This window comes from Myiozetetes cayanensis, unplaced genomic scaffold (genome assembly GCF_022539395.1).
Source record: "Myiozetetes cayanensis isolate MyiCay16 unplaced genomic scaffold, myiCay2020 scf1, whole genome shotgun sequence".
In the NCBI taxonomy this organism is placed as follows: domain Eukaryota; kingdom Metazoa; phylum Chordata; class Aves; order Passeriformes; family Tyrannidae; genus Myiozetetes; species Myiozetetes cayanensis.
The window spans coordinates 35451516-35465038 of NW_026086604.1; the positions used below are offsets into that span (position 1 = coordinate 35451516).

At 37.5% G+C, this 13523-nt stretch overlaps 1 protein-coding gene across 1 annotated transcript in view; it reads right to left on the reverse strand.

Moving 5' to 3' along the window:
* The window catches only part of CLVS1 (clavesin 1), a 101658-nt gene that overhangs the window by 56248 nt on the left and 31887 nt on the right, over positions 1–13523 (reverse strand). The window contains exon 3 of the mRNA XM_050329053.1: positions 11953–12127. Within this exon, the coding sequence (XP_050185010.1) occupies positions 11953–12127 (175 nt within the window). The remainder of the gene's footprint in view (positions 1–11952; positions 12128–13523) is intronic.

Here is a 13523-nt window from a genome sequence, read left to right on the forward strand (position 1 = left end):
ATAATTTTCAAGTTGGTGGTTTGCTGCATTTAACATGTACAAAAAGCATTTTGAATTGTTTAAAGGATGCAAGGTCTGCTTCACACACAACAACAGTTGAACAGCAAAGAAGTCAGAAGGATTCAAAGTCTTCGCCTATGTCACATCTTCCAAGGTTGTCCCTATTGAGGTGACATATTTCTCAAAAGGATGCAATACACGCAGAAATCAATCAGATGTTTCATCAGTAATAAAATGTTCCTGCCAACAGTTATTTCACATTTCTTTTAGTATGCCAACCAGCCCAGATTCAAAGTCTGCCTTGCAAACACAGCCTCCAGAGCCTGGGGAAAGGTGGCATGACGTTACTCTCTGGGCTTAGGGAGAGGTGGCATGAAGTTGCTCTCTCCTCTCAAACATACAAAACAAAGGAGACAATGATTTTTGCCTGTGGTTACCACAATCACATTTGTAATGCTGGTGACATAATTGAGCATTCACTATGCTGAAATCCTTGATTGCTTGCCCCTGTTTATGCCAGTGGCCAGGACACTTACTGACCAGCCTGGGGCAATTTGAGTAGACCCAGATTTGAGATACTGCTGCTGATGGAAAACTGCAGCCTGAAAACTAACTGCATGGAAGTGCCTTTAATTCAGGTATTTATTTTCAACAGTGTGCATGCCCAATGAAGCACTCTGCTGTTAAAAGCAAATTTCCAAAAACCATGTTCTATATTATTACAGAATTTGTAATATGTAAAATTTCCAATTAAAAAAAAATTCATCAAAGAGGACTAATTTGCAAAAACTTATTTCCAGAATTTTTTTTCTTTCATCTTAAACCTGGCATCTCACAGATGTACTTTGCATTAGCTTCAAAGAAAAGGAATGAACTACTACAAAGGGTTGGGGTTTTTTATGTTTTTTTTCCTATACACACACAAAAAGCTGGGCAATCCTTAGAGTTAGATACCAAATAAATTTACTCAAGCTAATAGCAACATTCACATATTTTGTTAGTTTAACAAACATTCCTGAGCTAATTTGCCTAGAATATCTTTGCAAAACAAACAGGCTCGAAGTGGTGTAAGCAGTCAAAGTAAAATACTTCAAACATTTGAATTAATTTTATCACAGATGCCAGGAATTTACCAGGAAGGTTATTTATATGTTCTCAGGCAATACTGTTCAGGTATAACTTATCTCTGGAACAGAGAAAATCTAAGTTATTTTCATTGTCTTTTAAGACAGTTCAAGTGGAATTAGTTTGCCTTCCTCATTCAACAAACTGGATAAGAGGTCTAGCTCTTTAAATGCTGTTGTTTCAGTTTCAGAGGAGAGAGGCTATAAAACAGGGGTGCTTCATTAAAATACCATAGCTGGTACCTCTCAGAGGCACAGGAAAGGAATATTCACTGAGTAAGTAACACATTATAAATTATAATTGAGATTCAATTCTCCCAGGGAGAAGAGAAGGTAACTTGTCATTTGAAGTGTTGTGAGTTTCTGAGAGTGGACTAGGAGTTTAGGGGGTATAATGATATCATTAAGAAATGCCCTTGCAAAGCAAGCAAAATTATACTGTGCTGTTTCTTGAAAACCGCAGGAACTCTTTATTGTTCTGTCAGCAGCAGTTCAAAGAGCTATGTGACCCCATTAACATTCACTCAGGCATGTATAACAAATTGGAGGAGGGAAATTTCTTGAATAGTTAATTATATTTTGTGTGTTTGAATACCTAACACTGTTAGCCATATGAGCTCAGCACCACAGAATGCACACCTTGCACACCTGCTTTACCTCACAGCTTTACTTGTCTTCTTAATATTTAGAGAAGAAAGGGATATGAAAAGTAGAGAAAGAGCTGGGAGGTTGGGAAGTGGGAAAAGTAGATAATGGCTAGCTGATTTGATGGCTGTGGTTGAACTGCTCTAGTATTCGCAGTCCTTCTTATATGAGCAGCAATTGTTATTAGATGACCAGAAAACCCTCTGAACCCACATATTCATGTCAGGTAGGAATATGTGGGGTTTTACACATAAACTAGAGTCCTGCAGGGTAATAGACGTTATCTCATTTTCAATAATACACAGCTCTTCTTGCCAAACTAGTTATTTATTTCTGAGCAAAAAGTTCTCCAAGAGGCTCTTTCACACATGGTGCCAAATGACTACAGTCTCCATGCTGCAGTGATTGGTGACTCAGCTTAAGCAAAGACAGTGGCCAGCAACAGAAACTGAAGTTTGACTGGTTGGTTTTGAGTGCAAATGTTTGGGGTTTTAGAGCAAGTGTATTGTCTCCAATGTTAGCAGAAAGCCCACTCACATTGATTAATTAAGTCAGAAGCTTTATCTGTAGTGATTAATTAATTTCAGTTACACTACAGATTCAGGAATCCTTATCTCTTCAGGACTGTCCTCTTGCAGCTTTCCTCACACTCAGTAATGAGTTTGATAAATTATATGATAAAGGAAAGGACCATCACAAGGAGGTTAATGTTATCTGTGCTATATGGAGGAGATGATATTTCCTGAGATAATTTTAAATTCAGGTTCTCTGTATTTCTAAAAGTGACACTAAACCAAGTTAGGATTGTCAGTGGGACTCTTCATGAAACTTCACACAAAAGTTAGACAAGGACCCTTTGTAACTACCACAGATGTCCATGTACATAGACATTCCTACTAACCCACCAGAAACTGTCTTTTCCAGACACTGGGTTCATATGCTACTGAGCACACTTACTAATTCAAAGCTGCTTCTAAATAATTTTGGAAAATAGAAGAGTAAGATTTATATTACCTTATAAGCCTAGGCAGGCTTGAACTCTATTTTCAGTTCTGCTGTTGCCCTCTGTAATTCTTACAGAGTGATAAAGTATTTTGCTCATCACATATATATTCATACTTCTGCCTTTCTTCTGCAAACCTGTCAATTTAATGACCTTCTAAGTGTATCTGCTAGTTGAAGAATATTTGCATTGTAATTGTACTTGTGTTAGCTATGTTTTTTCTTAGCTGTATTTTTATTGCATGTAGATTGGAGTTGGTTAGAAAGCCTCCTCTGAAATGGAAATTTTTTTCTTTACACTTTGGCCATGCTTTAAGCTTCTTCTACTGCAAATAATTTGAATCAGTGGGAGTGTGCTCAGAGTGAAAAGCAGAATGCACATTCAAAAGGTCTAATACGTGTCTACCAGAAAGGAATAGAAAACACATCCTGAAATAGTTATAGGAATTTTTGAATTACAAAGCACTATAACTACTGGAAGAATTTCCAATGAAATGCTTTTCTCCTCAGAAAATTCCAATTTGTTGAAATCAAAGCTTAGTGGAGGGCAAGCAGTAGAGATGAGGGGAGAAGGAAGTAGGCTGAACATTTCACTTGATGTTTTCATTTTTCCTTGGAAAACTGGGATGTTTGAGGTTGACATTTTTGCATCCAGGAACCCCCACTATTCAAGAATGCTTGTTTCAGGTGTTAAGTTTTACATAGTGAAGCAGAGGCATAAAAACATTTGGGAACAAATCAGAGTTCTTCAAGATCACTAGGCATATGTTCTAATTGATGTACAAAATTCCTTCCAGAAAGTGCTCAGACATTGAAGGACATTTTCTGCAAGCCTAGAAAAGTCTTACAAAGTGGAAAATCCCTTCCTGACATGGTGTAACAGGGCTGGAATTGCAGCCTCCATCAAGGCAATGGCATAAATTTCATTTGTATCAGTTGAAAAATTTGTAGTCTCTTTTTTCCATGCTGACCATACACATGTTGACCATACAAATGGGTATGATCATACAAAGTCTGAGGAATTTATAAGTTCCTTTTTTGAGGAGGAGATAATAATAATAGATGAGGCTTTAAAGAGAATTACTGTGTGTGGTAGAAAACTCCTGTTTTTCTGCACATAGTCAAGTCAAACAACAAGCAGGCAAATGTTTCTCAAAATCATTGCCTTTCTGCAGAATTTTAGAGTGCTGGTGACTGCAGCACTTTGTTAAAAACTTGCATTAGAAATTATTGCCTTGCTTATAGAAGCAGAGTGAACACAGAATCCTGCCAAGAGCTCTCTCCTGCACTGAGCTGAGCTCTTCCACAGCAGCATCAGGGACACACAGCCAGTTCCACTGATGCAGCACATCCTTGAAGACGTGTGCTAAAGAGAGGACTGTGAACAGGAGGTTTAAGGGGGCAACTGATCTTATACTGTCACAGTTGTTTTCCCTGGGAACATGAATTTCAGTCCTGCAGTTGTTAGTGAAGAATATGAGTCCTCTCCTAGAGAGAACAAAGTTCTTATCTACCTGTGCTCAGGGGATAATCCATGTCACATGTCTCAGTGTACAGTCATATCAGAGTGACAAATCCTCCTCTTGCTCTGACTCCGTCTCCCTATCCACATGTGCCTCCATCGCCACCACACATCTCAAACAAAATAGTACCTGTTCCACCTCTGCTGGCACATAGCTCTCAATGAAACGTCACTACTCCTGTACCTTTTGATGTAGTCGTGTATATGCAAGCCCTTTTATATTTTTGCATAATCAATGTATATATTCTCACAGCAAGAAGTTATCTGTAGTAAACACTCTCTTCAGGATACATTCACTCAGTTTCCATGCCAAAAAGGAAAAAGTTTTTGGAGTTGTAAAAGAAGTTGAACAGATATTACAGATGCATCACTCCTGAAATTTTACGAAATTAATGAGGACAGGGATAATGTAAATTAATGCATGTTTACATTTTACGAGAGGAAGAAAGGTTCAACATGCAACATGATCTATTTATGCATATGTTGGTGGGAAGGTTCAAGCATGACTGGTGTTAGCTCTAGCTGCCTTTTTGCTGTCTACCAGTAAAAACACAACTACCTTCTGTTCTAAGCAGACTTAGTGCAATAAACTTTCACATTTCCTTGCCAGGACTGAAAGAATATTTTTTCTTTTCTAGTGTTTTCTAATGCTTCTATCAGCAACTTGATGAGATCTTTATTAAAACATAATAACTGGCATTAAAAAGGACTTTCCACTTAACATATCCACATTGCAGCTTATCCTTTACTCACAGCCAGAAGGCCCAAAGCATCCAAGTGGTAAACATGGCAGGGCTGATCAATTCTACTAAGCAGTTAATTCCAGTTTGCAAGTGACAAATGTGAGTCTACAGGCTACTATGATTTTTTTTTTTCCCCCTTGTTCCAGAGATGATATGGACACAATGAGCATAGGCCTTCTTTTGCAGAGAGCAAAACCTGTTTATCTACCTGTTTTTTAAATATAAAATGAGTCAATCCCTTTTCTTGTCTCCTTTAATTTCAAAGGCACCCTCACTGACAGCTCAGAAGGTACTCATTCTACATATCACAACAGCTGTTGGAGACAGATAGCATGAGCATTTCTGGAATGATTCAAACTGACCTTCTTTCAATGGATACTAAAAGCTCATGTTAGCTGTAACTTCACGTTCAGCCATCCAACACAGGCCTCTAATATGAAGCACATTGTAATATTGAGGAAGGTAGCTAGGTAAACAGATTTGGGAACTTTTGAGGCAGCCTTTAACGCAAAAAAAAAAAAAAAAAGGTATGTTTTTTATGTGTACATATTGCTAGTTATTTCATTCAAATACCTATGTAAATATGCAGACTGACATCTCATACAAGCAGTGGATTTGAAATAAAGAAAGTTTTTTTGCTACATATGTTCAGGAAGCAGAATATCTAATTGCATCCTACATCATCTGCTAAATTCTGATCTGTAGCCATTTTCCAGTCACTGAAGATCATTAGAACTTGAAACTCTGTTTTTAGAAACAGTTCAACCATTCTTAGTAGGAAGAGATCTATATTTTCTTTGCAGACCAGATTCGTAGGTCCCATTCTATAGGTTAACCCACATTTGTATAGCTCATCTTGCCTCTATGCACATAAGCCTGAGTTACTAGTAGGTCTTCCAGAGTTATTAGCAGGGACTCCTGTTTGAGAAGTTACAGCATGCCTTTTGGACACATCAACACACTCTGATTATGACACAGGAACAAACATCCTGCTTTTATATTCTGAGGAAGTTGCCTGTCCTCTGGTAGGACACAACTAAAGGACCAGTTATCCATCTTCAAGGACCCAGCCTAGAATATTCCTTTTTCTTCAGTTTCCCTATCCTGGGAAAGATAATGACAAGACTCTTGCATAAAATCCAAAATCTAAACATTTCCTTAATTTTTTTAAGTCTTTAAAATCTGGATATAATGAAGGAAAACCAGTCTGCCTTCAAGTAAGTTTCTTTCTAGCAGGAGAAAGGAAAGAAGATGGATTCTCAGCTGCCACAGTTCAGTATTACTCTGCAGATGAGCACAGAGCCCCAGCCAGTTACACTGTCCCAGCAACTGGTCTCAGCTCTGTGTTCACTCTTATCTTCCAGATTTTCAACTTGAAAAACTGAGAATCAGCCAAACAATTTAATGAGTGACTAATTTTGCATCTGCAGTCAGTTGCCCAGAGATAAACAGCTTTAGAATATACATTGAGGGGCTTTTTGTATTAGGTACTAAGGTTTTTTTGGCTTGTCCTTGTCCAAGCCAGTTTATACATGTGCCTATAAATGGTTTTGCTTGCCTGTCTTATGTCACTGAGGATTTTATCTGTTCTGACTTTGGTAGGCAATGACAGAGAGCTCTGTCTTTCTGTTAATAGGACCAGTTATATATACCAGTTGAGACATAATAGCATCATAGGATACTTACAGCATAGGCAGATTTATCCCCACACTACAGATTTCTGAAGAAAGGCTGAGCTATAATGAGTCTTTTTAGAGTGTTCTTCAGTTTATGATGATGTGGATTCTCACTGACTTTAGATTTTCAAGTAACAGCAGTATTATGTTCAGAAACTTTTTGGAAAGAGTAGTTGCATCTTGTACTTACTACTCAAGACGTCTTATAGCTCACATCCTTCACCTGACTCATAAAGAGTTCAACTAGAAGTACTTAATCAGCAAAGAGATCACATTTATCTTGAGTTTCAGAGTACAAATTGTTTTGAACAAGGAAAGAAGAGTCAGTTCCTTGCTCCAGGGTCTGAGCTGGTGAAGGAAACATGAAGTTTGCCAGGTAGAAAGTTTGGTAAAGTCTCCAGATGCATGAGGGCTGCCTGGGCTCTGTTCACATTCCCAGTTTGACCATAACAAATATTAGGTTATGCCCACTAATCCAGGTCATGTTGACCTGAAATACTGTTTCATTACCTCAGCTTGATTTCAAATTTCAAAAAGCAAGAGATTCTAACAGTGAAGACAGAAATGAAGTGTTTCTTACCACTTATAATGAAATGGAATATTAAGTATTTTGATTTCCAGATGAAAATTATTGAAACAAACATTTTCGCAGATTTTTTTTTCCTAGATAAATTTGGAAACATATTTTCACAATAATAATTCTATTCCAAAACATTGTTCCAGAGAAAAAATGTTTTTCACATGAAAACTTTTATCAGCTTCAAAAGCTCATATTTTTTTACTAAGGTTTGGAAAAACAAACATACAAAAAAATTACAGCTTTGACATAATATTGAATTGCATGTTTTCCTTTAAGGTCTACATTCTATTTTGAATTTTGAGCACATTTGGTATTATAGCTCCTCCTTCTGAAGCTCAACATGAAAAATATTTGATTGTATAAGACAGTGTCAAAAGACAAGTAATTTGCTGCTACAATTTAACTGACAGTAAGTTTCTCGATCCTACATAATTACAGTAGAAGGAAATTTTATAAAAAGACTTTAAATCTATTGCTCATATAAAGGCAGAAAAAGCTTTGTATATTTCTAAACAGGATGAATATTCCATAATCTGGCATCTCATTCCAGATTTTGAAGTGGGATTATCTCCAGTAATGTCTAAACAAACCTGTTACCTTGATTATCTGACTTGATCTCAACATCAGAGCTATTCTGGACAAATGTACCTTGAACAATTTCTTGAGACAAGCTTATTCAAGTTTCCCGTATTTGAAGATTTTTTTCGGAAGATTTTTATCTATACCAGTATCTGATTACAGTGTTCTTAAGTCAAGCATCATCGATTTCCTTTCATTTTCCTCTCCTCCCAGAAATACCATCTTCAAATTTTTGCTGGCTTATGATAAACTGAAGATAATTTAACAACAACAACAACAAATGAAATGGATCTCCTAATGTACTTTGTTGGTCAAATCTTCTGTCAAACTATTACTAGTGAAAATCTGGGGACAAATTCCTGTTTGCAGATCTTGGTTGTTCCCTGTTGTTACTGCTATTTGCTGTAATGATCGTGACATCTGAATCAAAGCCTTATTGAACCCTAAAGATCACTCCTGCAGTGATTCATCACTGTCACAAAGTAGGCAGAGGGCTTCTTTTTTAAGAGTCACTGTCATCACTTATGAGTAGAACTGCATGTGACAGAACTATCAGAGAAAGAAAGAATACAGGAAATAACCATTCACTCTTCTTGTTGTTTCAGTACCTTGAGACAGCCTTGGGGCAAGTTAATCTTTATGTCAGGCAATACTAGGTACATTGGATTGCAAACCTGATCTTCAGGTCAGTTTTGAATCCAGCTTGCTGATTTGTGTCATAAGCCACTCAGCTGCATCTTAGTAGTAGACCATGGCCTTCTGGCTTGGTTTTCACCAAACAAATGGCAGGCAAGGTCAGACCTGCTGTATTGAAGGTTTTGGAGTATTTCTGGCTGCTATTAAAGCAGCTGTTGCATTTCAATTCAGAGTACTAGCTGGGGGAATTTCTAAATTGCTATGTGCATGCATGAGGAAAAATGTACACAAACTGCAATGCATTGCTGTGGTGTTGGATAAATCAGAAGCAGTCTTTCTCTGTACTCACAGGTAGAAGCATCCTAAAATCAAAAGTCCTGTCTGGAGGCGTTAAATAAAAAAAATAATAATAAAAAAAAAGACTGGACTTCACAGGACACACAGCCTATACACTGTAACACTTCCCATGATTATTAGAAATTTTCAAATGCAGTGGTTAGTAGCAAATATCCTGCATACTAGGAAGTGACCACTTCTTATATGCTTTACCTGCTTCATGATTGCAACATGGGCTTCTTACCTTTGCTGTTGAACTCTGATGCTTATAAACTGCTATGCAAAATGACAAAAGATTAGTCTCTGGTTAACTTAAGCCATACTTAAATTTTGTCTACTATCCCAGGATAATTACAAGCTCAGCATTACACACAGAGAACTATAACTTCACAGATGAAGAAAACAGGGGAAAAAATATGCTGTGAAAGGGAAAAGTGGTTCACATTAAAAGAATAAGTATTAGAAGTCAAAACTCACCAAGTTATTGGCAATATAGACTGGTTTTACACACATCTCTTTACTGCATCTTTCCATCCACATGACAATCTTGTGTTCAATGTGTTAAAACTCAAAAGATCAGTAAGGACTAGGAAAGAGCATGGCATGAGCTCAAAGCATACAGTAGCAACTGTCTTGTGATAAAACATTAAAGCTTGTTAATCAGAGATGGTTTAGTCACTAAGAACACATTCATCCTTGCACTGCTGTGACATAATGAGCATTACCATACTGTAAAAATAATTGTTTAGCATCTGAACTACTGTAGTTTAAAGTGGAGACATAAGGCTGTTTTTAGGTCATTAAATAACATAACTGAGAAACAGAGTAGGTGCCCTCTTGAGTTATAATGACCAGACAGAAATCCATACAGAACAAGGAGTAGTATTGAGCAAAATGTGCATTCAGGTGTGTGGTGATGTCAGTCCTACTTCATTTTTCTAAGTATTTGCAGACTTTACAGTATTTGGAACGGATCAGCCTATGTAATAGCAATATATTAATTTCCGCAGCCAGGTTCATTAGATTTGACTAGTGTTTGTTTTACAACACAGGATGAATTAACATATGTATGTGTGTAATGCCTGTTGTCAGCACTTAAAGATGAACCATTGCAGCAGCAACTTGTGGAAAAATACATTAAATACAAACACCAAAAAAAATATTTTACACTAGGATGGCAATAGTTCATTTAAAATAATATTAGAACAAAGTCTCAGTGAAAGTACTTCAACAGCAATGAAGAGCCAAAAAATCCTAAAACTAAAAGGTCCCCACCATCACTGTTTGCTAAATATGAGCTTTATGAGCATGAATGACTTGTTTCTAAGCCTGGTAAATTGGAGTGCAGCATTCACAACTCCTACAACTTGTCAAGCCAGTGGTTAGTTCAGTCTAGGACATGTTGTCCCAGTTTGTACTTTTAAAGAGAGTTATATTTCTAGTAATCATGGAGAAGACAACAGTAACTTGACTTTAAATAAGAAAGGAAATGCCCACACAGGCACAAGAAAGGCAGTCTCCTTAAATTGCCCAGCACAGGATATAAGACTAATGACACAATCTTAAGATCAGCTTTGGTACTCCTAGGATTCCATACTTCCAGAAACATATTGTTGCCAACATCTGCAAATAAACTGTAGGCAGTCAACCTGGCGGTGCCATGGCCAGAAATCAGACGGGGTGAAGGCTGGATTGGTCTCCTACCAACTAGATGGAAAAGCAAAATTTGGACAGGCACAAGGACAACTTGCTAAAATTTGATTTCCTTTTGGATATTACTTGGCTTTACCTTCCTTCTGACTAGAGGGGTTGTTTTGAACCAGAGAATGAAGTGATAATATCAGCAGGAGAAGATAAGGTATTGTCCTAAGGACTAATTGCACAGCTTGACTTTATAATTTGTTAGAATAGATGAAAATTCCTCACAAAGGGGAACACAGGCTTAAAACTGATGGCAGATTTTTCTACCTCATTTTTGAATAATAACATGAAGTAGAGACAATCATGATCTAATCGTAGATGATTTATTAGTAAAAAAATTAGTTGATCAAACTGTTCTTTCTGTTAAATAGGTTAAAGTTAAAATAAACACACCATGGAAAATTATTCTTGAGGTATTTATGACTGCAGAATATCTAGTAAGTACATAAAATAAAATTAAAACTCACTGACTTCTAATCTCTCTTTTTAAATATGTAGCTATGTGAACATGTGGTCCTTGGCAACCTGGTATAAGATTGAGGTCAGCCCTGCTTTGAGCAGGGGGTCAGACAAAGTGATCTCCAGAGCTCCTTATAACCTAAATAGTCCTTGACTTCTATCAAATGCCCTCAATTAATAAGGTTATGTCAGACTACTTTTAGACCTAAAAATCCATCTCAGGTCTAACAGCAGGGATGGGCTCAGACTTTAGTGGAAAGGACTGAAGTCCTTTCTGAACACCACAGTTTATCCTCATCCTCAGGTTGCCCTGCCAGGGCCCAGCTGCCTTGTCCTTTCCACCTAACCCTGTAACAGCACATGGTTTTAGATTGCTCCTATTTATCTGCAAGCACCAAGTGGACGTGCAGCCCCTGAACAGTCTGAACCATAATGTAACAGGATACTGTGTGACAAATAAAGGTAGTCAGAATTAGGGCACAGCAGGGAGACTGTCCTCCCTCTTCTTCATTTCCCTCCAACTCAAATGCATCCATGTGAACACAACAGCACACTTGGCATCTACTGAGGGAGCTGCTCTCTTCTCCTGACACCCTCCCTCTGCACACATATGTGCTTGCATGTGGACTGCACTCTCCAGAAGGCAGACACCACTGGCTTTTAATTCCCCCCAAATTCTCTGGTAGATTAAACCTCAGATCTCTAACCCTCCTTCTTTTAATACTGTGTTAAATAACACACATATTAGTTACACTGATTTACAGCTGAAATAGAAGTGAAAGACAGAAAAAATGAGATGTTCGAAAATCAATCTTCGCTTCAAGTAGATGGGACATTAAAGCATTCTGGATTATTTTCTATACCCTTCACTTTGCCCAGTGCCTGATGAGGCAAAAATCACTGTCTGTAGCAATAAAAGTTGCAAGTACTTGTGTTACCCTCCACTTACCTGTAACCCTTCAATGGCCAGTTTGAGGATAGATGGTGTAAGCTTGGAGGCTTGCTTGAAAGAGAAGTTGCTCCAGTCTATAATTAGAATGAAGCCATTTATCTGAAGCTCCTGATCTTCGATGAGCACTTCTAAGGAAAGTAGAATAGCTCGAAGGATATCTATGAAGGAGTTCCTAAAGCCAAAGCAGAAAAAAAAAATCAATGGTTGCAGTTATCTTCAGACTTCAAGATACTCAGCTTTGCTGTGGATGTGGCATGAGCAAGGTACAAGGATTCATTCTGGTAGATTTCTTCTGAAAAGAGAGTTGTTTCAGAGGTGTCATTAAACAAGCTCCTGCTCTAACACTCACATTCCCCTCCTCAGTGTCATAAATCTTCCTCACTGGTGGATAAAATAAACACTGAATGAGATCTCCTCAATTCTTCTGGCATTCTTTACAACAGATGTTAGCTAAGCTACACTGGCAAGCTATTTGTCTGTGGTGAAATGAAATCAGTTCAAGGTATCAGTTTAAGTCCTTGTTCGTTTGGATATACTTTACCATTTTTGTTTGTTTGTCTCCCTTCTTTTCAGGAAAGGAAATAAATCAGTACAATAAAAGTATAAAAGATACAGTTATGACTAAGTTCTGTGCCTTCCTGTTTGAGTGGAGGGAATAATCCAAGCTGTGCACAATAAAGTTTGACTGTTTCCTTATTTCTGCAAACCAAATGCAACATGAAAAATGGTTGCACCCACTTAAAATGGGAACTCTTTATTAATTATCAGCTACAATAAGCTGGCTGCAGGGCTTTCCTCGACTCTGGGAGAATAATTAAAAACCTTGGAGACCCTGAAGGATATTGCAAATAACAGAGAAGAAAATGTTGAAATGTTTTCTTTAATGTGCAAGTCTGTATTGGGAAGCCTGAGCTACTCTCTACTTCCACCTCATGCATTTTACAAAAGAGTTGAACACTTTAATGACTTAGGTCCATATTTATACCTCATACCTGAGGTATAAAACCACCTGAATCATGTGGTTCTTCTCATCTGTCCTTCCCTTTAGGATGATTTACAACAATAGATTCTTTTAGAGAGCAACAAATAAAGAAAGCTTCAGAAAGTACAGCTTAACTTTGTCTAAAATGAAATTGTAACACACTGTTAGTCCAATCTGCTTTACCTCTTCATAATTCTCAAGTTTTGATGAGGCCTGAGGTGTCTTACAGGGAAGGTTCACACCATGTTTCTGCTGTTTTCTTTACTTTAAAATAAGTTCTCTAAGTCCTCAAGAGCGTTGCTTCAAATTCTGCCTGAGATAAAAAACCTGTGTGCAGCTAAAATGAGCTTCTCTGCCATCAAGACCTCTACCCCTGAATACCATCAACACATGTTTCAGAAGAAAATGGTGAAGTGTTTTCTTATTCTTGCTCTTTTCTCTCAGCATGTTTTGATTGGAAATGTATGTTCTTTCTCTAAAGACCTGATCCCTTGAAAAAGTTACTTATGAAATCTACCTTTCTGCAAAAGTTAGAAGCTTTTCTGAAGTATAATTGTTGAGACAATAAATAGAGCTTAAAGATATT